This window comes from Colletotrichum phormii, assembly GCF_030913505.1.
Source record: "Colletotrichum phormii strain CBS 102054 chromosome Unknown BDP81scaffold_1, whole genome shotgun sequence".
NCBI lineage: Eukaryota > Fungi > Ascomycota > Sordariomycetes > Glomerellales > Glomerellaceae > Colletotrichum > Colletotrichum phormii.
In genome coordinates this window covers 2747669-2773449 of record NW_026851443.1, presented here as the reverse complement: position 1 = coordinate 2773449, position 25781 = coordinate 2747669, and the positions used below count along the sequence as shown (strand labels likewise).

At 53.3% G+C, this 25781-nt stretch overlaps 6 protein-coding genes across 6 annotated transcripts; 3 read left to right on the top strand and 3 right to left on the bottom strand.

Annotated features, from left to right (window-relative positions):
- Positions 1–80: 80 nt before the first annotated feature.
- On the bottom strand, positions 81–2915 carry BDP81DRAFT_413826 (major facilitator superfamily domain-containing protein). Its single transcript, XM_060589309.1, has 9 exons — positions 2795–2915; positions 2606–2721; positions 2242–2438; positions 1945–2166; positions 1876–1888; positions 1743–1808; positions 1204–1677; positions 1130–1140; positions 81–1071 (listed from the first exon to the last, which is right to left on the bottom strand). The coding sequence occupies exons 2-9, from the start codon at positions 2699–2701 to the stop codon at positions 558–560; spliced, it is 1593 nt and encodes a 530-aa protein (XP_060451978.1). The 5' UTR covers positions 2702–2721; positions 2795–2915; the 3' UTR covers positions 81–557.
- Positions 2916–3794: 879 nt separating this feature from the next.
- Positions 3795–6551, top strand: BDP81DRAFT_305428 (fungal-specific transcription factor domain-containing protein; the record flags this gene model as incomplete). The annotated part of the gene is made up of 7 exons (XM_060583174.1): positions 3795–3925; positions 3990–4060; positions 4117–4197; positions 4254–4861; positions 4927–4956; positions 5004–5530; positions 5582–6551. 7 exons carry the CDS (start codon positions 3795–3797, stop codon positions 6549–6551), a joined length of 2418 nt encoding a protein of 805 aa, XP_060451977.1.
- A 151-nt stretch (positions 6552–6702) lies between these two features.
- BDP81DRAFT_307051 (unsaturated glucuronyl hydrolase) lies at positions 6703–8293 on the bottom strand (the record flags this gene model as incomplete). Its single annotated transcript, XM_060583331.1, has 4 exons — positions 6703–7485; positions 7545–7809; positions 7870–8066; positions 8150–8293. 4 exons carry the CDS (start codon positions 8291–8293, stop codon positions 6703–6705), a joined length of 1389 nt encoding a protein of 462 aa, XP_060451976.1.
- A 784-nt stretch (positions 8294–9077) lies between these two features.
- BDP81DRAFT_401894 (glycoside hydrolase superfamily) lies at positions 9078–11151 on the bottom strand. The gene is made up of 3 exons (XM_060588825.1): positions 10879–11151; positions 10546–10792; positions 9078–10412 (listed from the first exon to the last, which is right to left on the bottom strand). Exons 1-3 carry the CDS (start codon positions 10949–10951, stop codon positions 9479–9481), a joined length of 1254 nt encoding a protein of 417 aa, XP_060451975.1. The 5' UTR covers positions 10952–11151; the 3' UTR covers positions 9078–9478.
- Positions 11152–11337: 186 nt separating this feature from the next.
- BDP81DRAFT_12594 (FAS1 domain-containing protein) lies at positions 11338–12368 on the top strand. Its single transcript, XM_060581670.1, has 2 exons — positions 11338–11945; positions 12035–12368. The coding sequence occupies exons 1-2, from the start codon at positions 11427–11429 to the stop codon at positions 12158–12160; spliced, it is 645 nt and encodes a 214-aa protein (XP_060451974.1). The 5' UTR covers positions 11338–11426; the 3' UTR covers positions 12161–12368.
- Positions 12369–24904: 12536 nt separating this feature from the next.
- On the top strand, positions 24905–25781 carry BDP81DRAFT_388795 (SRF-type transcription factor; the record flags this gene model as incomplete). The annotated part of the gene is made up of 3 exons (XM_060587174.1): positions 24905–25150; positions 25288–25422; positions 25497–25781. 3 exons carry the CDS (start codon positions 24905–24907, stop codon positions 25779–25781), a joined length of 666 nt encoding a protein of 221 aa, XP_060451973.1.

The window sequence follows — 25781 nt, the reverse complement described above, 5'->3', positions numbered from 1 at the left end:
ATTTCCTCGACTAAGGGCATTTCATGAGACAGGGGTGTCAAGAGGCACAAAAGCGGGAACAGATGCTGAGACATTCCAACGGCTTGTGGCGCTTCAACTGCGAGTTGCATTGGATGTTGAGTTCAGAGTAATAGGTATGCTTCTGTTGCAGTTCGTCTCCTATTGGGTTGACGGAAACCCTAACGTTATCTCTGCCGTGCCAACACATTTTAACCGGCGAATTGGATAACAAAATAGGGTGTCGGTCAGCATATAATTACTACCCTTCTTATAAGTAATCCCCTTACCACCCCCTTATAATAGCCCTTGAAGTATGATGTTCAAGGGGATTACAGAGAGCAAAATACCTCGAGTGAATAAGGAAGCCAATATGGCGATAGTAGTGGTAGAAGAAAAAGAGGTAAGATATTAAACGGCAAATCATTGTGTCGCCCACTTCACCACCCAGCATCTTTGCGTCTCTAGCCACACATCTCGCGGTACTCCCATCAACTAAGGCCTGCCTTCCGGAATCAAGGCCTACGAAAGGCCAACCAACTCAAGCCTAGATACACTGCTCAGAAGTCATACCTGAAGTCGGGGTTCTCCTTATCCGTCATATCGGCAAACGCATTCGAGTGCTCAATCTTCTCGTCATTAGCCCCGGCAGCCCCGCCCTTACCGACGTCCTGCTCAACCTCCTCGGCCGCCAGGTTCGCCGGGTCCGCGGCGGCAGCGGCCTTGCGCTTGGTCATGTTGCGGCGGACGAGGAGGAAGCGCAGGAGGACGAGGAAGAGGTTGAAGAGGACGTAGAGGCAGAAGTGGGCCGTGAAGCCCTTACGGTAGCGCGGCGCGTCGGCGGCCTGGAAGATTTGGGGCGCCGTCATGTTGCCGGCGGCCCAGCCGATAAAGGTCATGGCCAGCGTCGTCGACTTCTTGGTCTGGCCCGCGACGTTGCGCGAGATGAGGGAGAAGATGAGGTTGCCCTCGGCGAGGTAGAATTGGGTGCAGTAGAAGGCGAGGAGGAGGCCGATGCGGTTGCTGGCGTTGGGGGGAATGCTGTAGATTATGGCTGTGCCGATGATGGCGGGACTTGTTCTATATGTTAGCATATCACGTAGTCTTTCTTTTGGGTCGGGTCATTACTAACATTGTGCATCCCTAAAGGCGAGAAGAGTTAGCACCGTCTTTACACAGCGGGTAGATCTCGCGGCTATCACTTACATGCATGACCCAGGCAGTCTGCCTCGACCAGGTAGCCAATGTCGCGCTACCAATCATGACGAAGATGGTGACGGCACCTTGTGCGATATTCAACAGCTGCGTCTGTAGGTACGTGAACCCGAACGAGGAGATGATGAGGTTGGAGAAGACGCCGAGGCCGCCGATGATGAGGGTGGAAGTGACCTGAAGCATGACGTAGCACCAGATGACGGGGTCGGTGAGGGTCTCAATCATCTGGTAGCGCTTGTATGTCTTGTTCTGGATGCCCGTCTCGTTAGCCCGCACACGCTCAATCATGAGGCGCTTCTGGTCCTCGTTGAAGCACTTGGCCGCCATGGGCGAGTCGGGCAGCCACCAGCCGATGAAGAGGCCCCAGGTGCAGGTCGCGACGCCGAGGACGAGGAAGAGAAGCTGCCACGACTTGATGTCGTGGCCATTATAGTGGGAGGCTCCCCAGGCGATAATGCCACCGATCTGTCATGCGTTTGTTAGTCGAGTGTCATGGAGGCGGTTTCGAGGCTTAGAGGGGGCAGACGTGCCATGAGCTGTACTCCACTCATGCAGTACCAGAGGGAGGTCAGGATGGACTGTTCTCTCTTCGTGTACTAGTTCCAATTACTTTGTTGGTATATCATGAGAGATGATGGAGCTAGAAATAGGGTAAATACATACCCACATTGAAGTCCTGGCAGTTTTGTGTCAGCAGGATGGTCTACCATTCAGGGGCTAGGGTTGACAAACATGATGATGAACGCCGGCTGAACACAAGACTCAAATACTCCGAGCAGGAATCTGACAATCATCAAAGCTGTGAAGTTCTTCGCGGCAGCCGAGCATGCAATTACAATGCCCCAGCAGAAAACATTGGCGGCGAGATATTTTGCAACGGGGAGCTTCTGGAGGAGCAAGTTGGTCGGGTACTCTCCGACAAGAACACCCATGTACAGGATAGTCCCGAGCCAGCTGATGGGAAGTAAGTTAGCCATTGATCTCCAGTCACTTCTTTTTCCCCTATGCGGCTAAGAGGTATTGAAGTACCTGAACTGTTGGCCCACGAGGTTGGCGTCTTGCTTGATGTTCATGATGGAGGCAAAGCCAAGGGTGCCCTTGTCGAGGGACTGGCAGAAGTAGGTTCCCAGCATACAAGCGAGGATTCGTCTGTTGACTGTCCAGAAAAGCTTCCTGCTTGTCTTGTCGTCAACGTAGATCGCTTGAGCATCGGCATAGGCGTTGATCTGTGAGGTGTGTTAGACAAATGTCATCCCACCCCATGAAAGATACATGGCAATCAAGAGTCTGGATTTCTTTCCAGCCCCCTGTATCCAATTTGAACCTTCCACTCCTACGTTGAAGTCGGCATCCATGGAATCATGGACCAGTGGCGTTGAAAGGGCGAACTCGCCGACTTGTCCTCTTCCTGGTGCTCGTAAGCCACATTGGAAGGTGCCGGGGCGATGGCATTGTCGCCAATTTCCTTATCGGTATGCCCTTGCTTCATGCTGTACGGCCCTCTGGCTGCTGCAGTGAAATGGAGTTAATTATCTTCAGACTTGATGTAGTCGAGGCTGCTTGATCATGTCTCATAGCTTACCCCGGATTTCCCTGGATCGTGAGCCTCTATATGCAAATAATATCGAAATTCTGGGGACCCCAGTTTTCACAAGCCCGGAACAGCGGAGTCAGAGACGCTCCTAGAGGACAAAAACGTGGACTGATGGTGATCCGGGGCGAAGGTTGCGGGCGGGAATGTCTCCTCGGGGCAGCCTCCGGTACTTCGCCCGCGCCCGGAGCTGGGGTTTGTGGGCGGATCGTCAGTCCAGAGACCGGGGGCGTTGCTATGCAGTAGTGTTACGGCAGAAGGCTCTGATTGAGACCAAAAAGATCAAGATTCGGGGTTACGCTAAGCTCCCCGGCCTCCTCTTTTCATTTTGAGTATCCGAGGTTGTTACAGTTACTTGCTTATCCGTCTTTTGGAGGAGTCATCTTCCGTACTTCACACCTGTGTTGACTTCTAGCCCATTGTTTTTACTACCATGAGGACTGACTAGATAATTTTGATCTGATTAGGAAGATCGAGGCAACGTAAAGCTAGATCTGTGTTCTAAGAATAATGGAGTTTCCTTCAAACACTCAAACGCTCATCGTCACGCCGTTCATCCGGCCTCTACGGCTCTACCATTACAGTCTCGAAAGCCTTCAGACGAGGGAGAATAGTCTATTTTTTCTAAAGAAACTCTAGTGTGGTTGAACGGTTACAGCGACGATCACCAGACTCTGAAGTCAAGGATCCCCTCCATAGCGGCTTCTTTTAGCGGTCCAGTGGCATGTTATTGTGATGGGTGCCCAGTCTTCCCCGCATGCAACTTCTCCACGTTCAGGTCTTACCCCGACATGACCCCCAAAAGTGGCTTGCGACAGCGGTGCCTTCACTTGGTTTGGATACTTAGGTAGTGACGGGAGGTGTGCAAATCGGTTAGATAGCTCCTGCCATGATCTGGAAAAGAATGTGAAGAAAAGAATTCCTCGTCATTGCATCTTCCAAACTCCGTCTTCATCTCTCACCGTGGTTTCCTGCGGTTCCTGTATGCGCAATGGTATTCGAAGACGACGACGAGGCGCTGTCCGGTCGCTCTGGTGGAGAGGAAGACAACCAACCCCGAACCAAGAAGAGGCGGACAAACTCAAGTGCGCAAGCGAACGGCGTTGATACTGAAGGCCCCGCGTGAGATAACATCCGAACTAACGACTGCCCAAATGGCCGATTTATGCTGATACGACGTCTAAAGCTGTCAATCCTGTCGAAAGAAGAAAGCCAGATGCTCGAGGCGGCAGCCTTGCTCGGCTTGTGTACGATACAGTCAGTCTCTACTCTGACACCAGCGAAGAAAGCCCCCCTAATGCCATTTTTCTCAGATGTAGAATGTGTGTACGATGACAGAAGATCCAAACCAGGATTACGCACTGGCGCCGTTGAGAACCTCAGCCAGAGAGTCGGTACGCATCTCGCGAGTCTTTGAAAATGTTGTCATACAGCTGATATCCTCTTGAAGCCACGCTCGAAAACATGTTTCTCGGCCAGGGCGTCTTATGGCAACAGGTCTTCAATTGCCTGAACTCGGCAGCCAGCCGCAATGCTCCCAGCCCAAGCCAAGACGGCTCTTCGAATGTATCACTCAACGAGAGAACAACTTCGCTCAAGAATACCCTCGCAACGCTGGCCGAAGGCGGAGAGCCTGCGTTGACAACGCTTGCAACCATTCCTACAAATGACAATGTCGCTCTAGGAAAGACAGCGGAAACGAGGACGCGAACAAGTCTCAATTTTGACCGGGTGACCGAAGCGGACCTACTGCCAGAGCCCGACCTCATGGATACTCTTGTCGAGATTTACTTTTCCAATATCCACCCCTGGATTCCCATGCTCCACGTGCGCCAATTTCGGGAGAGAATGCAGGATCCAGCTCAGCGACCCCATCTCAGCACCATATTTCATGCCATAGTTTCTTTGTGCGCAAGATTCTCCCAGGATCCTCGTCTGGGACTGCCCGAGGAAAAGACACGCAAGGCAAGAAGATGCCGGCAGTATGTAATACTGAACAGTATGGAGTCCTTCTCAGTGGAGAATCTTCAGGCTCTGACAATAATTGCCTTTGACACCGTAAGAACAGTCCCGAGTCTGTATCCAACTTGTCTGGAAATAACAAAGCTGATCAATGAACGCAGATCGGCAGTGGTAGAGGTCCATCAGCTTGGGTTAGTGGCCCGTGTCCTCACATTTGTCTCATACTCACGTATTTTAGTCTATCGTTGGAAGCATGACCCGAACGGTTGAACAATTACAGCTCAGTGTTGAAGATGAAGACCAACCACCGGCTGCGAAGCACCTCATCAAGCGCATGGCATTCCTGCCGCTTTGTCGAAGCTGGAGCGAACGAGAAGAGAGGCGTCGGGTCTTCTGGAATATCTTCCTGATGGACAGGTTCTGCAGTGTCGCAACAGGTTGGAACTTTTCTCTTACCAGCGCAGACGTAAAACGACGTCTACCCTGCGAGGGGGCGCTTTGGGAGAATGGAGAACCGCTCCAGACCCCAACACCATATTTCGGTGTAGCTGATCAGTCCAGCGGCTCCAGTGGGACCCTTCCTGCTGCACGTCTGGAAGAGGCAGCTCAGGATTCACTTGGGGGCTTTGCGTACTGCATCGAAGCTACCGAGAGCCTCAGTCTCGTGACGTCCTTCTTCCTCCAGCAAGCTATCGATGTTTCCAAGCCACACGAGATCCAAGTCTGGTTGATGAAGTTCAAGCAACTTGACTTGCGTCTAGTACAGTGGGTCTTCCAGTAACGATCGACTTGAAGAGAGAGACTGATATCATACAGGTGGAAGATTTTCCTTCCCGAACAGTGGCGGGAGGCATGCGTTCTTAATGTGGACGGCATCATGGACCCTAATCTCACTCTCGCTCACCTAACGCACAATTCAAGCGTAGTGCTGCTTCATCAGGGCGTCGCCTATCCGTTGCCCGAATGGCAAGCTACTGGAATACGACTGCCGTCAGCATCTAGTGCGGAAACATGCATGGCTGCGGCAACAGAAGTGGCTATCATTGCCGAGAAATTTCTCCAAGACTCGCAGCAAGTTGTCAGCCCACAATTCGCGTTTTGCCTCTTCATCTGCGGACGAATGTTCCTGGCCCATTCAACATACTACAATTTTGCTCTTCCGGATGGCTTTGATTCGCTAGTGAACAGCCTCAATGTTATAGCTCAAAGGTGGAACGGTCTAGGTGATGTGTCTGACAACCTGGCATCCAAATTCGCCGGTCGGCTGATTCAAGCGCGGCATCAGGGCAGGGGAATGCTCGATATCCGGCAAGCAGTCTACTCGGACGATGCCCGTCTAGACACAATCTCCGTACCGTCTGGAGATAACCCAAAGACTCCTGGGATGTCTCGTATCAGATCGAACCTTCGAGATATTGCATTCTCGCCGAGTCAAGCCACCGGCCAAGAATCGGCCTTTCTAGGCGGCCTTGGAACTTCCACCATGGACTTTGAACAAGAGGCTTCCCCTGACAGTATATCTCTGGCATTTCCTCCACTCCCGATAGCGTTCCATGCGCAAAGTGCAAGCAGAGGCCCGACGGCCATGCCCTCGCCAATGCCCGGCGGTGCGATACCGCCAAGCCACGTGAATGGATACGATCACTTCGACGTCGGCGTTCCAAATAACCATGGCACCACACATCACCCAACTGGAGACTTCGAAGACCTCAACGCTTACTTGGACTACTCTTTTTTGCCGAATCAGAGAATTAGCATGTTCTCGGGGGCAGTAGAGAAAGAGTAGTCAATGCATTGCCAGACGAAAGATGACGATATCATATTCCGTTGATTTAAGAAGCTTCTTGGACTTAGGAATGCGTATTTACATAATTTACGAGTAACTGATCAGACGAGACTCTTTAACTACACTTCAATCATTCTCCATGTTCAAGTGCTCATGACCGGCTGTCGTCAAACAACTCTCCGACGCCCATTTCCAGAAGTTTGTTCCCCACTAGCAGGAAGAAGTAGTCAGCGTACACCAGTCCGTGGTTTGCCCACCTTCGCGGCGCAGATTCGTAGTTATTGATAGTTGCCCCATTCAATATGGTCTCCGGCTCGGCCTCCATGTCCACCTCCCAACCTACTTCGTCAACCACTGTGCCGTGCTCGACAGTATCGATCGACCTTTGGGACTTCAGATAGCTTCCGCCACCGTTGACATGGTTGTTACAGGTAGCGCGGATTAGGCCGATAGAACTTCTCAGGTACGTCGACGACCTTCCAAGCGCCGTCAGAGCCTCGTGAATGAGCAGCATGCCATACGCCGCAATCATGGCTGCGCTGACATCCGGAGGCTGTGCACTGTCTTTTGGCGCAGCAAAGTCCCACGGCGGGATCCCGCTCGAAGGGAGCTGCTCGAGAAAGTAGTCCGCACACGAGATGGCTGTATCGAGGAAAGATTGGGCCCGTGTCCAGCCGTACGTCTGCGCGAATCCGGCGATGGCCCACGCCTGTCCCCTCGACCATGAGGACGTATCGGAGTATCCCTGATTCGTAATCTTTTCCTTTGGCACACCAGTCGCCTGGTCAAAGTTGACGACGTGAAAGGTGGAATTGTCGGACCGAATGTGGTGCTCTCGCGTCGTTTCGGCGTGTTTGACAGCCGCGTTCCACATGTTGTCATCTCCCAGCTGGGAAGCGGCCCAGAAGATCACGTCGAGGTTCATCATGTTGTCCTGATTTCGGTTAGTATCATGCCTCAAGGTGTTGACGGTAGTTGTGGGATGGTGCTTACAATGATCACGAGAAAGTCCTTACTCGGGTCCAGAAACTTGTATCGCTTCGTTACGCAGACGTCCCACGACCGAATGGATCCCACGGCGGCGTCGTACCGGCTATACAGTGACCTCGCCGCCTTTATGGCCGTCTCGAAGGATCTGCGGTCATTTGAGAGTTCCCAGGCGGGTCGTGCCCAAGGAAAGATCATGAAGCCCAGATCATGTGTCGTCTTGAGCTCTGCGTTGGGGTGGAGGATTTCTGTCCACCACTTACAAGCGAACCTTGAGTCACGGGTCAGTCAGTCGGAGTTTTTGTGATGCTGGTTGTATGGGGAGAATTACTCGAGATGTAGTAAATGAGGCTCCTCCTCTGCTGACCACTCCAGCCGTTTCAGGAGGTGTGGGTGTTTACGCCTTCGCTCGAGGAGGAGGTAGAGACAACCAGGGAAGAAACCCGAGGTCCAAAAGTCGAGTTCGCGATAGACGTACTTGGTGCCGCCTGGTTTGGTATACTCCGGGAATAAGGTCGGTGGCGAAGACTTTGCGCAACAAACAATATGTGTTAGCAGATGATGAAAACTTTCGATACTTGAGGTATCAAGCTGGGGGTAGCCCCTCATACCGAAGAGAAACTTTGCTGTGCCACGCCCCAGATCTTGGCCGTGACCTTGGGGGAGAAGAGCGAGGCTGCCAGAGACTTTTCTCCCTGCTTGATGATCTCTGCTGAAGAGAATGGAGGAGTCGTAAGCCCGGCTACCGTTTCCATTTTTTCCTGGCCGTGTTTACTGCGCTTCTGTTGTTAATGGACACTTTGTGTTAACATGGAGGGGCCTTAGCATTGACGATGGTGATGGGCGTTGAGAGGCATGGTTCTACTTACGCAAGCGTTTCCGCCCATCTTGGAGTCTATACCATCGTCAACTAATCTTTTGTTTAGGCCGTTGTTGACCGAAATGTCGTCGACTATGGTGGCTTCAGACGCCATGTTGCTGGCTCTAGCTTGATCGTGGTTTCCCTCTACCGTGCTTCTTCACACAGTGGACAGACTCTGAGCAATCGATGACAAGTTAAAGTGTCCGCTTTCTCAAAGAATATGAGAAATGGATGAACCAGACTAACTAGAAACTCATCAATTGGGGCACCACGTTCAAGTAATCACTTTGCTATTCGTCCTATTTGCCTGCCAGACCTCCGGCTTCTTGGGGGGCGATACCCATAGACAGAACGCCTTAGTCATGGAAAATATCCCCGCCGACAAAACTTCCCGATGAAACCACGGTCTGTAAGTTGACAGGCCACTCGTCGGCTCCCGGCGGTAGAGCTTTCGGGCCGCATAGCCTGTTGATTTACTGCGGTCTGTCTTGCTCGGTGGGATGTTATGCGTTGCGTTGGTGTTGCCGGAGGGTTGTCCGGAACTTGCTCCGCACTCCGTTCTGGGGGAGTCGGAGGCGCCAAGCCACTTGGGATGCAAAGATGAGCGAGGGCCTTGCTTGAAAGGATTGATCTATTGCCATCATCGAAGAGACGCAGATGTTCCTCTGAAATGGCCACTGAGACTTGCCGCTGGTGCCGGGCCAAGGTGGTTTCCTCGGTCTTAGTGTTCCCGACCATGTTGAAAGCTGGGACTTGCAAGCATGCGATTTAATCAAGGGAATCAAGCTAATTTTCTTGAACTCGCCTCTGTTAATGGTCTCGACACCCATCTTGTTTCTTCGTGTGGCTTGATGGGAGTCGGTTCGAAATAAGCATAGGTCGAGCGAGATTCACGCATTAAACCAGGACTAGAAAAGCTAAAGATACTTTGGAAACTGACAGTATCCTTCATATCTTGAAACGCTAGTAGAATAATCTCCTCTATTTATCGACATCTTGAGTTGCTTTACCAAAGCTCATCTTGAAATAGTTGTGTCTCCCTATAAACGATTCACTCACGTAATACCTCTTTGCATATCTAGCAAGATAGCAAGAGAATCTTGGTCTGTCCAACCGCCACCCCGTCCAAAGTGATCTTCTCCTTCACGATGCCCAAGTCCTCATCAGCCCATACATCCCTCACCTTCAACCCTCCACCGTGACACTCCTCTAACCCCTCGACCTCCTCCCATGGCACCTCGATGCTTGTGGCATTCTTCCCGTAGTTCAAAGCAAGGATAACGTGGCGGTACCCCCCAGTCTCGATGGCACCTCCCCATACCTGCACCTCTTCCTCCTTCGACAACCCGGGCAAGTATCTCGCAGCCTCGCCTCTCTCATCCTGTGAGACCGCGATAATGTCCTCGTTGAGCAGGACTTTCAACGACGACTCCCGGATCTTCGTGATGTCAGCACCGATGATGAGAGGCGACTTGAGCGCCGCCCAAAACGAAAAGTGCGTCTGCTCCTCCACCTCGGACATGTACACAATCTTCCCGCTAAGATTATACCCGACCCCGACCTCCAACATATCCATGTCTGCCCAACTGCCCCTCTCCTTTGCCTGAAACGGCGAGACCTCCCTCATCTTCCGGATCATGGTCAGCACGCTCACCCCGGCGTACCCGGTGTTGAGACAGTACGCTGTCTTGCAGATGTTGGTCTTGTCCTCGGCGAACCGCGCGTAAATGTCGCCAGACATGCGGTATGAAGCGGCGCCGACCTGATCCGCCCAGTACCAGGGGAATTGGTGGCCCCACTGGCACAGACTGTAGAGGATATCGCGGCCGGTCGCCAGGAGGGCGGACGACATTGTTTGGAAGCGTTCCTGCTGGGTGTGCGTACCCGCTTGGAAGCCGCCACAGTTGTCGTACTTTAGGTAGTCGATGCCCCAGGCGGCGTAGGTTTGGGCGTCGAGCTCTTCGTAGCCCCAGGAGCCGGGGGTGAAGCCGCAGCCAAAGATTCCCGAGTCACTAGGGTTTCGTTAGTATTCGCTACCACGTGTGTGCGCATCTCCTTTCTGCTCTCTAGCTCAATATTCCCTCGGCAGACCGCCGCATAAGAGGGGGCAGTAGTAGTAAAGAATGGTGGGAACAGGGGAAGTACCTGTAGAGGCCTATTTTGAGGCCGAGGGCATGTACGTGTTCCGCAAGAGCAGAGATACCCGACGGAAATCGGGTTGCATTATGCTGCTGCCGACCGTCGGCAGCTCGCTCGAGAGCCTGCCAGCCCTCATCCATGACGACGTAGCTGTACCCTGCCTTGGCTAGGCCCTTTTCCACCATTGCCGTTGCGGTTTTCTCGATCAGAGTCTGGTTGATATTCTGCTTGAACGTGTTCCATGAGTTCCAGCCTGGCAGGGGAAGAGATGACATGTAAGCGAGTAGAACATTGACTTTGTGTCTTGGTGAAGTTCTATGAGACGGGAAAATTTCTCACCCATTTGCGGCTTGCTGGCCCCTAGGGCAGAGGGCACTGCGGCGAGGATGGCGAGAAATGTCAAAGATCGCATGATGTTGGCTTTAGAGGGGAAGTTTGGGAGACGGACACATTGTCAGAATCACGACGCCATGGAGGCTACATGGTTTCCTTTTAAACAAGCACCTCCACTCGGCTGAGGTAATTTTCGTGGGAAGAACGAACTCTTCTCATCTGGGGAAGTTCGACTGCTCCCGGAGGATCTTTTCGCTGCAGCTTCCCCGTACGGGGAAAGATGAGATCTGCGGGGAATCGTCTTGCCATCGTGTTCCCCGCATCCCGGGACGACTATCGGGGCACGGAGCCGGGCCGGGAGATAGACCCCGGTGACCAATCGTTGGTCACAGGGTATCTGGATAGAATGAACATGGCGAGTGCTGTGTACGATCTCATGTGGTTCTTCGATCCATATGGATCTAATGGTATAAGACCACCGCTCCTCGTGTCGTTGAATCTAGCGTCCTTTTCTCGCGACGTCAGTTCGAGAAACATTGTTGATCACACATAACATGAAGTTAACCAATCTCTTGAACATCCTCACTCTCGGGGCGATGTCAACAGCGGCCGCCGCAGACAGGAACCCGCTCTCCTACGCGCCTAAACCAGCAGGCACCTACGTAACCCCAAAGACCTCCAACACGACAACCCTCCTAGACTTTATCAACTCCAGGAGCGACCTGACGGCGCTCGCCAAGATCCTCAACGGGTCCGCCGGCTTCACGGAGGCGTTCGATACCACCCCTACCTGGGACTTCACCTTCTTCGCGCCCTCGAACGCCGCGTTTGAGAAACACACGGGACAGTACTTCAACACCTTTACGCCGACGCCAAAGGGCAAGTGGTGGCTCGGCAACCTGGTACAGCACCACTACGTGCCCAATTCGCAGCTGCTCACGAGTGTCTTCAACGAGACTGCGACCAGGCTCCAGACGGGGTCGTACTTGTACGTTGGCACGCGGGTCAAGGATGAACAGGTGTGGTTGAATGATGTTGCGGCGGTGACGGAGGGAGATTTGAAGGTTTCCAAGGTGCGTTTTTTCCCCTCGAAGCAAGATGATATAAAACTTGACAATTTTGACTGCACGGAGCAACGGTACTAATGAGAGTTTGGTCCAAGGGCATCGTTCACATCATCGATCATATCCTTGATCCATCGGCGCAGCTCTTTGAAGCAGATATGCCCAAGGCGGGCCAGAAGTTCATTGCTGGGAGCTGCTCTGACACGTCTCTGCCATACTGCTAGACTCGATTAGAGACTGTATTTGACAGTATCTGAAGGCCGGCGGGTGTCAATAAGAGATGTGTATATTGGCCAAGTAAATCGACATATCAGAGTCTCAGAGGAATGAGTCTTCGTAAAACAGTCATGCTCAAGTCTGCCTAGTATAATCAAATACACTCGCCGCTTAGGGTTGCCTTGCTCGTCGTGCAGTATACAGGGGATGTGCTAATGGCACCCAAATAAGGTTACCGAGAAGGTTCGACATTTGACTTTACTCCCACTTTGAATACGCAAACAGGACACCTTCCGGTAGATGAAAGGAAAGATCCCATTGGAGCGCCAACATCACAATCATATATACCGTAGTATTATTAAGTCTTTCCACTCCGCACTTGTTTCAAATCCCTAGATTGCGGGTTCTTCCACCCGACTTGGCTCAGTCAAGGATGTGTATAAGGCCAACGGCCGAATACGTACATGTACGAACGGTTCGTCCCGTGCGAGATCGAACTATATCGAGTCTACCAAAGACAACTCGAATAGAGAAAAGGGCAACAAAAGAACAAAGTGATAGCTGACAGCCGGGCTTGAGCAACATCCCACCACGGGAAACCTAAACAGCACGCCGCGTGGCGAAGTCTCTTCTGTACCGGCACACGCGATCCGCGGTGTTTCTCGGATTTGACGTTGGATCCGAGGCGGAACTAGAGAAAACTCAAAGACCGACGCCGGTAATGAGGGGGTAGGTATCAATACGGGAGATCTGGCTCGAAATGCCATGTCTCCCCTGGAGTCTAGACCACACCTGGACCGCGCTGTCCATGGCTTTCTGACAGGTATCGGTGATACTGTAGCACTCTGAGGCAAATAGCAGGGGAGGATGTATTGCTGCCCGAGTCAATTCCGCATTACTGCCTGCCCGGTCTCGGATCCGGAATATACTGTAATTGCAAATGGAAGTGTTGACTGTCGACTTGCTCTTGATGAGTCCAAGGTCTAAGTTGGCAGGATCTTAACCTTTATTGACGAGAAGATAGAACACCTGCAGGACATCTCTTCAAGCAAAAATGGCATAAACACAATCACAGGATGAAGGCTTCAAAATTTCACACAAAGTACCCCATAGCATGACTGAGAAAGCGAAGCCCCCAAATGCTATGCCTTTCCCACCTCATAGGTACTTAACAAGATCACTTCAACCGTCCCGGGCGAATGGTCCCGGCTTCGTCTGGTAGACGGAAGACGCCCAGAATAACTATCCGCAGAGCGGCTTGGGCTTGCTATAGGAAATCCCGGCGCGACGCGAAGCGCGTGCAAGCAACTTCACGAAAGAACGCGTTTTCATTTTAGTCCCAGCACCAACCGTGGGCCGGCCCCTCTCCCCTAGAAAGCTAAAAAGACTCCCCTTCCAACCAGCAAAATCACGTTTGTCAGCATACAAAAATGTTGACGTGGAACCAGCCTACCAGTCCATAGTTCCATACAAGCCCTTTTCCTCGCGGCTAGTTGACCTCCGCAAGCCGGAAGGCGAAGGCCGAGCCAAGAGTCTGCCATATGGTGCAGTTTGAACAGGATCTCTCCCCATCACACCGGGGCGGGCGGAAGCCTGAGAGAGAGAGAGAGAGAGAGAGAGAGAGAGAGAGAGAGGGGCCCCTGAAGCTCGGAGGCTGGAGCAGAAAGCTTTGTGGAGCGGGCTCTATTCGTCCCTACCTAGACAGCGGGGGGTGACAGGACCTGCTTTGTGATGTGGGCTATGTATGAAGGCGGCAGCGATCTCAATGCCCGGAACCAAAACCCCACTTTGTCGTTCCCGTGAAGGCTGGTCCAGATACCGCGGTAATTTCACCGGATAGTCGTTTGTCGACTGCCTGCAATGAGAGGAATAGGCCGAGTCGGTAGCTCATGACAAGCAGTACTTCGTAGGTATGGCATTCTCGAAAAAAGAAAAGAAAAAACAAGCATGCCTTCGCTGACGTCCCTATCTAGCGGCATCCTCGCTAGCAGCAAGCTCTCGTGGACGACAGTGCACACGCTTCGCTAGCCCTTCCCCTCTGCTTCCCAAAATGTCTAGCCCGGAGTCAAAAGACGTTGGACAGGGCAGAATGCCAAGCTTGACTCGTCAGAACTGGAGGACGTGGTTCGGCCGATAGACGCTGAAATCCGGGTTCGTGAGATCGGCCACTAACCATATCGGAACTGGACGCGGAACAAGCAACGACATCGAGAGCGTCATTGTTGGGTAGAAACCATCGAATGGTCAGCGGACGGCGATGCTTCGCGGGGCTCATCAACCGCTTGGAGTCGAAATAGTCATCTACCTTGAGTCGACCCTTCGAGTCGAAATCGAAAGTGATACGCTAGGCATACCGCGGACGGTATTCAGTAGCAACTGCCCTCAAAACTCTTGTCGCTGGGGTATAATTTGAGCTTTCGCAATGGATTTCGAGCCCAACATGTCTGGTATACCCTTTCAATTCGGATGATATACTCTTGCAGCTGAGTACAGCTTGCAGCATGGGCAACATCGTCCCCATTGTACCCGTGGAGCTCGGAGCCGCGTTTGCGTTGTACATTTACGAAAGAAATCCTGAGAATATGAAATGGGAAAGATGTATTCCCTCTAGAAAAGACATTGTAGCCTCAGACTTTGCACTGGCGCCCTTCTTCAGTGTTGTTAGTCTAGCCCCTTTCTTCCAACTCACCTTGACTGCTGGGAGATAAAGTAGTTCCCTTGGCCTTTGCTCTAGCCGGTGACTGCTGGCTCCAGCCGTTTTGTAAGTGCAATGGCGAATTGTAGGAACCCAGGCACAACATGGTCAGCAAGCCACTCAGAAGCTGTCGTGCCATTTTTGGCTGGATCGCCGGCAAGATTGGCATGCCATCTAACAGCTTGTCCCCCTGGATGGGTTCTTCTTGCATCGATCACCACGCGAGGAAGAGAGAGAACGGCAATGACGAGAACCCGCCGTGGGAGCCATATACTACTCCCCGAACTTGGCCCTCGGCAGTCTAGCGGCCAAGGACCATTGCCTGTCCGAGCAATACGGCAATATTTGGTTCATGCAGACCAACAAGCTTGATTGACTTGAGTATGACCCTTCAGCATACGGTTCATGTCAAATCAGTGACCGCCGAGCGACACGAACACCAGTGGCACCCATTGAGGTATCCGTACACTGCATTCGAAAACGAGCTTGACTTGGGTTCAGGGCATGGGCCGAGCGCAAGGCTGGACTGCATCGGTTGCCCCGTTGAACTCGATTCTTGCGAACCATCCCGTCAGATTGCGCGGAGACCGAAAGCGGCAGAGATTCTATGTGCCCCAGTTTGCAAAGCGAGCCTGTCGAGGGCGTGAACCGCGGCTCGAGGCGCTGCGAACTCATCACGCACGCACGGTCTCTAACGTCCTGCGGACAAGTTTGGCGGGATGCGAACGAACACGTACGGGTTATCCGGTTGCGAGAGTACAAGTAAGGTAGTTTGAGGAGGAGGGTAGAGCCGGGCGTGAGCGACAGGCGCCCAACAGGTCGGTAGAAAGGACGGTTGAGGTCAGATAATTTGTCCAACGAAACGAAACGCCGTGTCAGTTGCAGTCCCGACTCCCCGAGTGCACCGGGCAGAGCGGTTTGGAGGGGTGGAGCAGACAAGGTCGGTCGAAGCCTCGGAAACTACGAATATTAATTACACACGGTGCAGGAAGGAGAAAAGGATACTGGAGTCTGGAGGGACGCAGGCAGGTGGTGAGTGAATCAGGCGAAGCAAGTGCCACCGTTTTCTCTGACAAGTGTTGGACCGGGATGAGGATCGGACTGTCACGTGCACGGAAAAGATCCGATTCAACTGGGCTCGACATATACGGAGTACTTGGAAGTTATGACTGGGGGTAAGGGGAGGCGTTCTTCGATCGGCAAGCGCTCGCCAGTTCTCCCCGGAACCTGGATCTGATTGCTGACTGACGCCGATGCCGAGCATAAGGCATCTAAGCTGCATGCCACCCCGTGTATTTGTGCTGTCGTCTGTTGTCGCGATGTTCGTAAAAGGGAAAGGAAATCGCTGACGTCGACCGAGAAGTACATCATTCTTCTTCTGCACGATGCTGTGTTGCTGCTGCTCATCTCGTGTGGCTTTCCAGCGAATCTATGCCTTACTTGTCTTGTGTGAAGTTGTACTGCCGCGAGATGCTGCAGAACAACAACTTGTTCGACAAGAAACGGGCCCGATGATGAACGGGCCACGGAGCAGACATTGTCCCCCCTGACTTGACACCAAACACGCATCTTCTGTTGCGCGCTCCGGAGTCCGAGTTCGTTTGGTCAAAGAAACCGATCCAGTGGACCAGGTCAGCTTGCTCGCGTGCGGTGTGTCAGGGGTAGAGAGTACTCCGTAAGGTAGGAGCAAGAGCAAGCAGCTCCTGCTCGTGATCCTGGGAGATTGTATTCATGGAGGTTCTGGTGTTAGTGAAGGAGACAGTCTGGCCATGTCTCGAGGCATTCCTTCATATGTCATCTTCCCAAACATGTTGGTGGCCTCTGCTCCGCACTCACCTTACTGATGGGCTTGAACGGTAAGTTCCATGGCGCAAAGGCGAATAAATCCAGTAGCTTAGCCCGCATGCATCTGCAGGCCGAGCGAGCAATACCTTACATGCAGACTGCAGCCCGGCACACAATACATTGAACATTGATTCCCTCATTTACCCTGCATTCTTTTCCTCGACTCGGTCGGGTACCCGTACGGGTAGCGGATGAAGTACCTCGAGAGATGATGTACACTGTGTGGGGACATATTGTCTTAACTTCCTAATAAAGAATAGCGTCCACTCTTGCCTCGCTCTACTCTTGATCCTCCAGCAATTGTTCATGAGCAATTCCTGTCTGTCACTATGTGTAGTATTAGTCGATTCCTGGGAAAAGGTAATGGCAGTCAGCTAGCTACGCTACCTAGCGTAGACCCATGGCCGATTGTCGCGTTGCCCATCGCGTGGTGAAAACGCCATCGACCTCATGGGGTTAAAAGATACCTTGTATCCGTATCCGCAACTTACTACATACCTTATGACAGTTGACTCCATGAGGTACCACCTGATGTCGCCATGAGTGAGCCCGGAGTTGCACGATGAACCATAAGATACCTACCTGCGAGGTGGCGGATACGTACCCTGCTCCTCCCGTGGACACTTGCCTTTCTTCGTGCAAACCCGCAGGTCCTGCCTGCCCAGTCAGGTAGGTGAAGATACGTACTTCCCCTGTTCCGGACCACGCTTGTGTCTCCATGTCCCCGTCCGTATCGATTTCTCTGCTCTTTTGGATGGGTTTAGACCAATCTCGGCCCCCTTGCTCCCCGCTTCGTTCCACAGTCCCACACTTCATGTGGGACATATTGGAACACTGGAGAACGGAGGGGAAGGGGAGGGGCTCGCCCGCTGCAGCCTGCAGCTGCACTCTTTTTTACATCGACTTTTGACTCTTGAGTCTTGACACTCATTTACGGAGTAGAGTTCAAGGTCCTAACTTCCCAAGTCAAGGAACAAAGCGTGTCAGGGTTTGATCTGAACGGACGGCTTCGGTTCACGACGCACCAGCCCTCCGAGTCCCAATCCCCATCACCATCCGTCCGTCATGGGCCCCCAGCAAACCGGTAAATCCGACCCAGCTCAGCCCAGCCCAGTCCGCGTCCAGCATAGCACGCGCCGCCGAGCCTGGCAAGCCCAGCCATCTGCCCCAGGTCCTTGGTCCTCCAAACGCTGTCACGAAAGCTGTCAAGACGAATCGAGCAACGTCCAGATCTCTCCTTCGGGAGCACAAAAGTCAATTTCAACACGCCTTTCCTTGTCAGGCCTGACATCCCACCTTGTTTTCGGTCTCGAATCCCTTGGTTCCCCTTTCCGTGTCAGCCTCTTCAACTTCAACCCAACGTCGAAAAAGGCTTGATCCGTACGGATACTTGACTTCGTATCTCGGCATCCTCGACTTCTCAATGGCCGCGCACTTCGCCTTTCGTCAAAAGGACGAGGACGGACAGCAACGACTTACGAGAACCATGTCCAGCAGCCGTATCCCACCCTGCGGCCTGCCCCAGGCCCCAAGCAGGGAGCCAGACCGGTGAATGATGGCCCCTGTCAAAGCTCGCATATCAAGATTCAACCCGTCTGCCACCGTTTCTTTTCCTCCCACCGCTCAACTCTTGGCCATCTTGAGGCGTTGCCTTTCGAGATCTCTTTCTCGTCAACCAACTCGAGCTGAATGCATACTCTCCACGTGTGAACAAGCACGCGTTGTCTCGTACGTATGCGACGGCAGTTGATTCATCCATCTTCCAGCAAAGAATCGTGGTTCTAGTTCCCACGCCTGTCTCGGCTGCCGCCTTCAGGTCCGTGACCCAGCGCGACGCAATGCAACCTCACAAATACCTTAATACGCTCTTCTCCGACTCCGAGACATACGCAACGGAATCGCCGCGCTCCAACTTGGGGCGGGCACAAAGCTCCAGTGCCACCAGTCTTCGTACAAAGAATCACTTTGGACCCGTCCAATAGCCGCGGCAGCAGAGCAAAGAAACGCATCTACGACGGTCGACCCGACATTTGCCTGCCCTGACAACCCCGTCTGCCCATCAAACATGTGCTCCTCCAAGATCCGCTCCGAAGCCCCGAAATCTCTACCAGCATCGACCCAGTGTTTCCCTGTCTCGAATTGCAGCCATCAACAAGCAGACAGGGACTGTAACATATCCAGACGTACTTTGTATTCTACGCAGTACGGACGGATACAGTCTACTAAGTACCTACGACTCCACGCTCACGACATTTGCTCCGTGCCCGTGGCCGCTGCAATCACACGCTATCCATCCTTAGCCCGCCCTGTGTGTCTCCGCTCTGGGGCCACGTTCTCGACAGCACGTCCCATATTGAGCGCCTGCGCCTGAAGCACTGTGTGCTGTGCCGCAACGCGACGGCGCCTTTTCCCCATCCACCTTTCAGCAAACCACCAACCATACCCTTGTCCCAACTCCCATGCCCGCGCCGTGTCGTGTCGTTTGATTTCGGTCGGCGACGGCGTGGGGCATCCACTTGGACCGAGCAAGCGAACGAACGAACACCCACCTGTCCAGAGAGAAAGACACACGCAGAGTTAGAACAACCACATCGATGCCCCCAAGTCCTAGTCGCGGCTGGGTCTGGCCAGCACTATCGATTCCCAGGAGAATGGGAGCCCACCGTCGAGTAATACACGCACACAATATCAATCCATTGCCAATTTCCGCCAATCGCTGATTGGTTAGGTTGGCCCTGCAATGCCAACTTGGGTAGATGATGAGAGTCGTCTTATGGCGCGCATCGGATGTCTTTGTGGCCCCTACTCACAGGAGGCCAGCCTTGGGGGTAGCAATCGACGTCAATAGTCTCTTACGATCCTGCAAGGCCTGGTGGTTGTTTGAATTGTCGTCTCTCTCTCGGCTGATGTAAAAGGCTGCGCTTCACGGTGCCGCCACCGTTGAGCAGCGACCTCAAGCGCGCGATGGTCTGCCTCGAGGTCAAAGGACTATGAGATACTTGCCCTTTATGGACGGCATGCCAGTGCTGATTGAGGCAGGCTTCTAGAGCGCTGCTCAAGAATGGGCGCAGATGAGCTCGGTCGATTCACAGGCTTGCAGCTCTCCAAACCAGGAAATCAGCTTCCAGTGGTCATCTAGGAACACCCCTACACCGAGCGCAGCAGGAAGACGCTAAGCCAAACCGCGTTGCAATGTTCCACACACTCCCGCCTGCAAACCGAGTGCAGTGCAGCGCAAGCGCTGTGTACTGCGTAATTCAACGACTCCAGCGCCGTTGCCAGCTGCACCAAGGGCCGCTCGGAAGCCTTACGCGCAGGTTGTGGTTCGACAGGCCGACTGGGGACACGACAACTCGACGTTGGCATTCGGTTCATCGTCGAACCTACACAGTAGGTGTCTTCACTAGCTGAACGCAGCCAAATAACAAGCGGCCCGGTCGAGGATGTCAAAAAGCGACGGGGCAGACAGAACCAAGACCAGCCGAGGTCCTCGATACCGCTAGTCGCGGTAAGCAGCAGGGGTTCGATCTTGTACCCTGCACACTTGTCGCACTGGGCGCTTTTCCCGATCCCTCAATTCTCCACGGGTCCCAATCATCAAGGCAGGAGTCACCCCACAGGACCCAAGAATCATTAATTATTTTTCGTTGGCGCGCTCATTCAATATTGCACGCAGCACGCAGCCCGCGTGGTGCTTTCTCGTGTCTTGACAATCGAGGGCGGGAGTCAATTTCGAAAGAGGGTTTTTCCTAGGCCCTCCTCTGGCCTCCCCAAGTGATTCGTCGTTTGGCCCGTGTGGTAAGCAACATATCGCCCCTTTTTTTTTTTTTTGCTTCTCTTCCCGCCCTATCTCGCATTGCAGCCGGAAGCCGCAAACCACAATGCTTTGACCACCGTTTAGACAGCCATGGCGCAGCGAACTGTGTTACACTGTGGAATACCTCGATCGCTTATTTCCCATGGATGCCACTGGCAGCCCGGACCTAGGATGAGGGAGCTAAAATTGAGGGGCACAGTGCAGTGAGAAAAGGAAAGGCGTTTGCGATCGGGGGTCCAGTGGAATGGCTGGTGTTTGCTGACAGGATTCTTCGTTCTGCAGGGACTGGCCCAGAAAGGCTGACAGTCGCCAGATGAAGGCAGCGTGTGCTCCTCCTGAGGCGTGAGGTACGCAGTGGCTCAAGCCTCAAAGCCGTGAAGACCAAGTCGCAAGCGATAGAAGGCAGCGAAGAAGGCTTTGACAGCGTCGGTGCGAAGGTTCTAAGTTCTGACAGGACGTCCACGGCGACGCCTAGGCTCTGCCATGCGTTAGCTCGGTCCTCGAAAGAACAAGAACAATCCAACGCCGTCGGTAGAGAACAGCAGCGTATCCCAAACCGGACAAGTTCAGGTACATGAGCTGCAGACGTTCTGGAGCGAGATTGAAGAGAGAAGGGATCGCCAAGATATTCAGCAATTGAACCAGGCGGTTGGTTATTGCGGCAATGGCCACGACAACGGCCTCGATGTTGGTCCTGGTCCTGGATCGCCTACCCGTTATTGCACAGGCAGGCCAGGGCCCAAGAAGAGAGATGTCAATCTGCACTTCTGCAGTGTCGCATGCTAGTTGTTATTGCAACGATGCAAAGCCGCCGTAGCCCGACATTTGTCAAGTGTACGTACCGAGGGAGGAGGAGGAGGAATCGAGGAGTCTAGGAGAGACATGGAGATACTGGCAAAGCCAAGTCACGAGGTGCAGAAACTAACCACGGGAGTGGAAGACCTGGCAGGCCGCAGACCTTACAGGCTCACATACTGTAGCTCCGGAGGCATGGCAGTCCAGGTTCTCACTGGTCTGGTCCGGTCGGCCGCGTCCTGACCCACGGCCGTGGGCGGGACGCAACCTAGCAGTGTGACTTGCAAGCAGGGCTATCTCTTGGCGGAAAAGGATATCTGTCGCTAGCATTGTCCTAGTGGATGGATGATATCCAAGTCATCTATCCTTACAGATAGAGGAGCTGGAGGGTGGACGATGCCGATGAACAATAGCAAGTTGCGGAGAGAGGGGGGACTGTCAATGTCATTGAGATTATGAGTGGTAGGCGGGGAGGGGTGATGCAGTAAGGTAGCGGGATGTGTACCTGGCTGGGTAAGTTGGTTATGGCGGAGGTCGAGGATGGTGCAAGCGTCGTGCATCCGTAGTATACTTGGCTACTTGCGCTTGCGCTGCTGGAAGCCAAACCTTCTTCCCTGGTCGGCTGCAGGTGGGTGTGTGCTAGTATATCTTTCTCATCTCTCGTGCCTTAGTTATCTGCTGGGGGGGCCTGGGAGTATGTATATGGAAGGGGGATTGGATACCTACTGTCGTCACTCTGCGCCTTTTTCGAGCATCATCGTACATGTGCCAAAGGAGGAATATATGAAGCGAGAAAAGGAAGAAGGACGAAGGAAGGAGCGAGCATGTTGCCCGGGTTCAATTGGGCTTACGTGAGTGATGAATGGCAAGGTAATGTACCTACATGAGGTAATGAGATAGAGACGCGGGAAAGATAGAACTGCGTTTTCAGGGCAGGATAAGAAGGAGGATAAGAAGGAGGATAAGAAGGAGGATAAGAAGGAGGAGGAGCAGGAGGAGGAGAACGTGAGAAGGAGAGGGTGGAAGTCACTTTGAACGGCCCCACTTTCCTCCTCTTTGGACAGGCATCCACCAGTTTAGAAGTGACCACCAGACTGCCATAACCAAAAGTCAGCGAACCAACCCCGCCGATGGAAGGAAGTACGGATACGCAGTAGTAAGGTAATCTGGAAGTGTCGACATTGGATGTTGGCAGTTGCTGTAGACTGTACCTGCCCGCGATTGCTAACCTCATCGTTCTTCGTTCCTTCCTCTGGAGTCTGATGGGTTCTTTCTGCTCCATAGACCATCGTTCTTGCAATGGACCTTGAGGTGGTCTTTCAAGAGACGTATCCGGAAGGTAAGGTAGGTAGGTACCTTGGCGGTACTCCTCTTTCTGAGGTGTCTGAGGTGTAATTCGGTGTCGTTGGTTGTCATGCTTGACTTGACACAGTTCCCGTCCAGTCTTCCCGCCTGTCTCTTCTTCACCCGCCCGTTTACTTTTGTGCTCTTTCCTCTCGACAACTCTCTCACGCGCACATAAGATTTATCAGGTACCTTACATACCTACCATATACGCCCACACCCTGCATTCCACCTGATCGGATTTCCTCACAGAATTGTAAGAAGGGAAAGCACTTGCATCCCAAGGTGCCTTCCATTGGGAGAGAGCGCGTAAAGATTTACTGAGGTATCCGCACAACCAGATATCATCAGTTGATGTTCCGTCCCTACAGAGTATAATCCCAAGATAATAGCCCACATATCTGCCCTTTCTCTCTCCGCTTCACCTGAGGGAGTCTCCGTCGGCATCCATACATGGGACATCTCACATTATTACGCAGTATCCGTACGTACAGCTTCTAAGGTATCCGTACCTATGCACACCGCGACATTGGCACTCCCACCCACCAACCACGCACGCACCCCCCCCTCTACCTTTTACACCCCCGGTCGTCCTTCTTCGTCTTCTTCTTCGTCTTCTTCTTCCTCCTCCCCTCCCCCCTTCCCTCCATGGCGGCATGCCCCGGGCAAGTCGAGGTGGAAAAGATGAAAAGGTATCTTTGTAGCGCGCACTGTACTCTACAACCCAGCTAGCACTTGACACCCTGGTCGCACCCCCAAGGGCCCCCGTGGCGACTCTGAGGACTCCGTACTCGAGTAGAGAGGCCCAGGCAGTCCAAGACCGCCACCCCCCCGCCTTTCGTTTTTCCTTAAACTGTCTGGTTATGGCCGCAGCCCGTGCTACCACCTCACTATCCTCTTTTCATTCACTCCGCAGTTCCCTTTCGCCTTATCCTCAATCGAGCTGCTTTTCCCCAACTGACACTTGTTGCTTGTTTCTGAGAGCAGGGGAAATCGCTTGAACCACCAACGACATACGTCCAAGCCGCCCCGATACCGAATCGACCTATCTGTATCCGTACCCGTCTCTTGTCCCCTTTTTTTCTTTTCTGGGGGCGTCCAAGAACCCGTTCTTCGGCTCCGTGGATTCCATCGAAATCCGGACGAGAGAGATACGACATCCCATCCATCTCACCCTTCACCCTTCACCCTTCACCCTCACCCACCCGGTACCTGACCTGACCCGGTCTGGCCTGACAATTGACCCTTGGTCCAACGTCTCTCTCTGGCTCTGGACTCTCGGCCTTACCTTTCCCTCCTGCCCCCCCCTTTCAGGTTCCCCCCAGTCTCTCTCCTCGGTCTTCTCCCCCCGTCAAAAAAGGGATCCCCCCAAAAAAACCCGCCGAGTGACCTCGACTCCTTCTCCCACTACCCCCGACCCAAGTTTCTCACTCGAGTCGCGTTTTTCCTTCTTCTGCGCGGTCCACGGTCCACCCCAACGCACCACGCACCTCCGCAGAAATACCTACACAAATCCGCTCGGCTCATAACCCGCACCGCAGCCAGTTCGTTTCGCCAGGCCAAGCCATCCCGCTTCCGCTGCGAACAAACCACCACCACAATCCACCATCCACCACCTGCTTCCGCTACGCTACCTTGTGCTTGTCTCCAAAAAGACCAGCTTCCTTCCACCACCAACCATCCACCGCGCGCGCGCCTCCTGTCAAAAAAAAAAATAGTCGCCGTCGACTATTGACTATTTGGGACAAATCTTTAGTCTGTCCACTATCCGCTCTGTGGCTACCGACAAGCAACAAGTGCATGTCAGGCACGGAAGCTCCAAAAGTCAAACAAAGCAAATAAAAAATTAAATCAGCAAATTCCTCGCTTCCGTTGGTCGGCAGGGAAAAAAAAAAAACAAAAAAGGTACTACTACACACGCAACCGCGCTATCAGTCGCCCGCGTAACCTACCCACCTACCTACCACCTGCCTTACCAACTCCTACCTGCCATCTTTCTCAATCAGTCAACCTTACCTGCCTTCCCACCTCCACCACACGCAAGGCACCGCATCCGCTCCGCACCAGACTCGATACAGGTTACCTCCCGTTCCGACCTGCCTCCTTCTGCGACAACATCCAAGCTACACACAGCAAGAGCTCATCCACCCTGATCAAGTATAGATCAATCGGCACCACGCTCAAAGCAGTTTCTCCACCGTTTTTACCTTTTACTGCCTTGTGATACCATCCAAACCACCCGCGCACTTGACCACAATGGCCGACATCACCGATCAACACGACCAGACCTCGCCTACCGACCTCGACGAGTCGCAGGTTGGCAACGGCAGCGTCGCCGAGAACAGAGGCGTCAAGCGCCAACGTCCCAGCACCGCCGACGACGACGATGACGATGACGAGAAGGGCGGCCGCGAGCGTCGCAAGATTGAGATCAAGTTCATCAACGACAAGTCCCGTCGCCACATCACATTTTCCAAGCGCAAGGCTGGTATCATGAAGAAGGTACGTCGACACTGCCAATCGCTCCTCATCTGCATCGAGGTCGAAGAAGCAATCCTCCGCAAGATAACATGCTGCTCCTGCTGCCTGCACCGGCCCAATTTTCACTTGTTCCAAATGCTAACCAGATTATCCACTAGGCCTATGAGCTTTCTGTCCTCACTGGAACCCAAGTGCTCCTCCTCGTTGTTTCCGAGACGGGTCTCGTCTACACCTTCACGACACCAAAGTTGCAACCTCTTGTCACCAAGGCTGAGGGCAAGAACTTGATTCAGGTATGCGCTCTCTGCTTCAGCCAACGCAAAGTGAAGGGGGGGAAAAAAGAAGACAAATCTGACTCTTAATGCAGGCATGCCTGAACGCACCCGAGCCCTCCCAAGGCGGCGAGAACGGCGTCGACGACTCGAACCAGGTTGACTCCCCCGAGGAGCCTCCCCAACAGCACCTGCCCCCTCAAGCAGGACGCCAGGGTATGCCTCAATCTCACATGCCTCCCAACTACATGCCCAACGTCGGCATGGATCCTTCTCAGGCGCTCGCCTACCAGAGTTACGTCCAGCAACAACAACGGGGTGGTGGCTACGCCATGCCGCCGCAGTCTGGTCTTCCCCAGCACACGTCGCATCAGTCATGA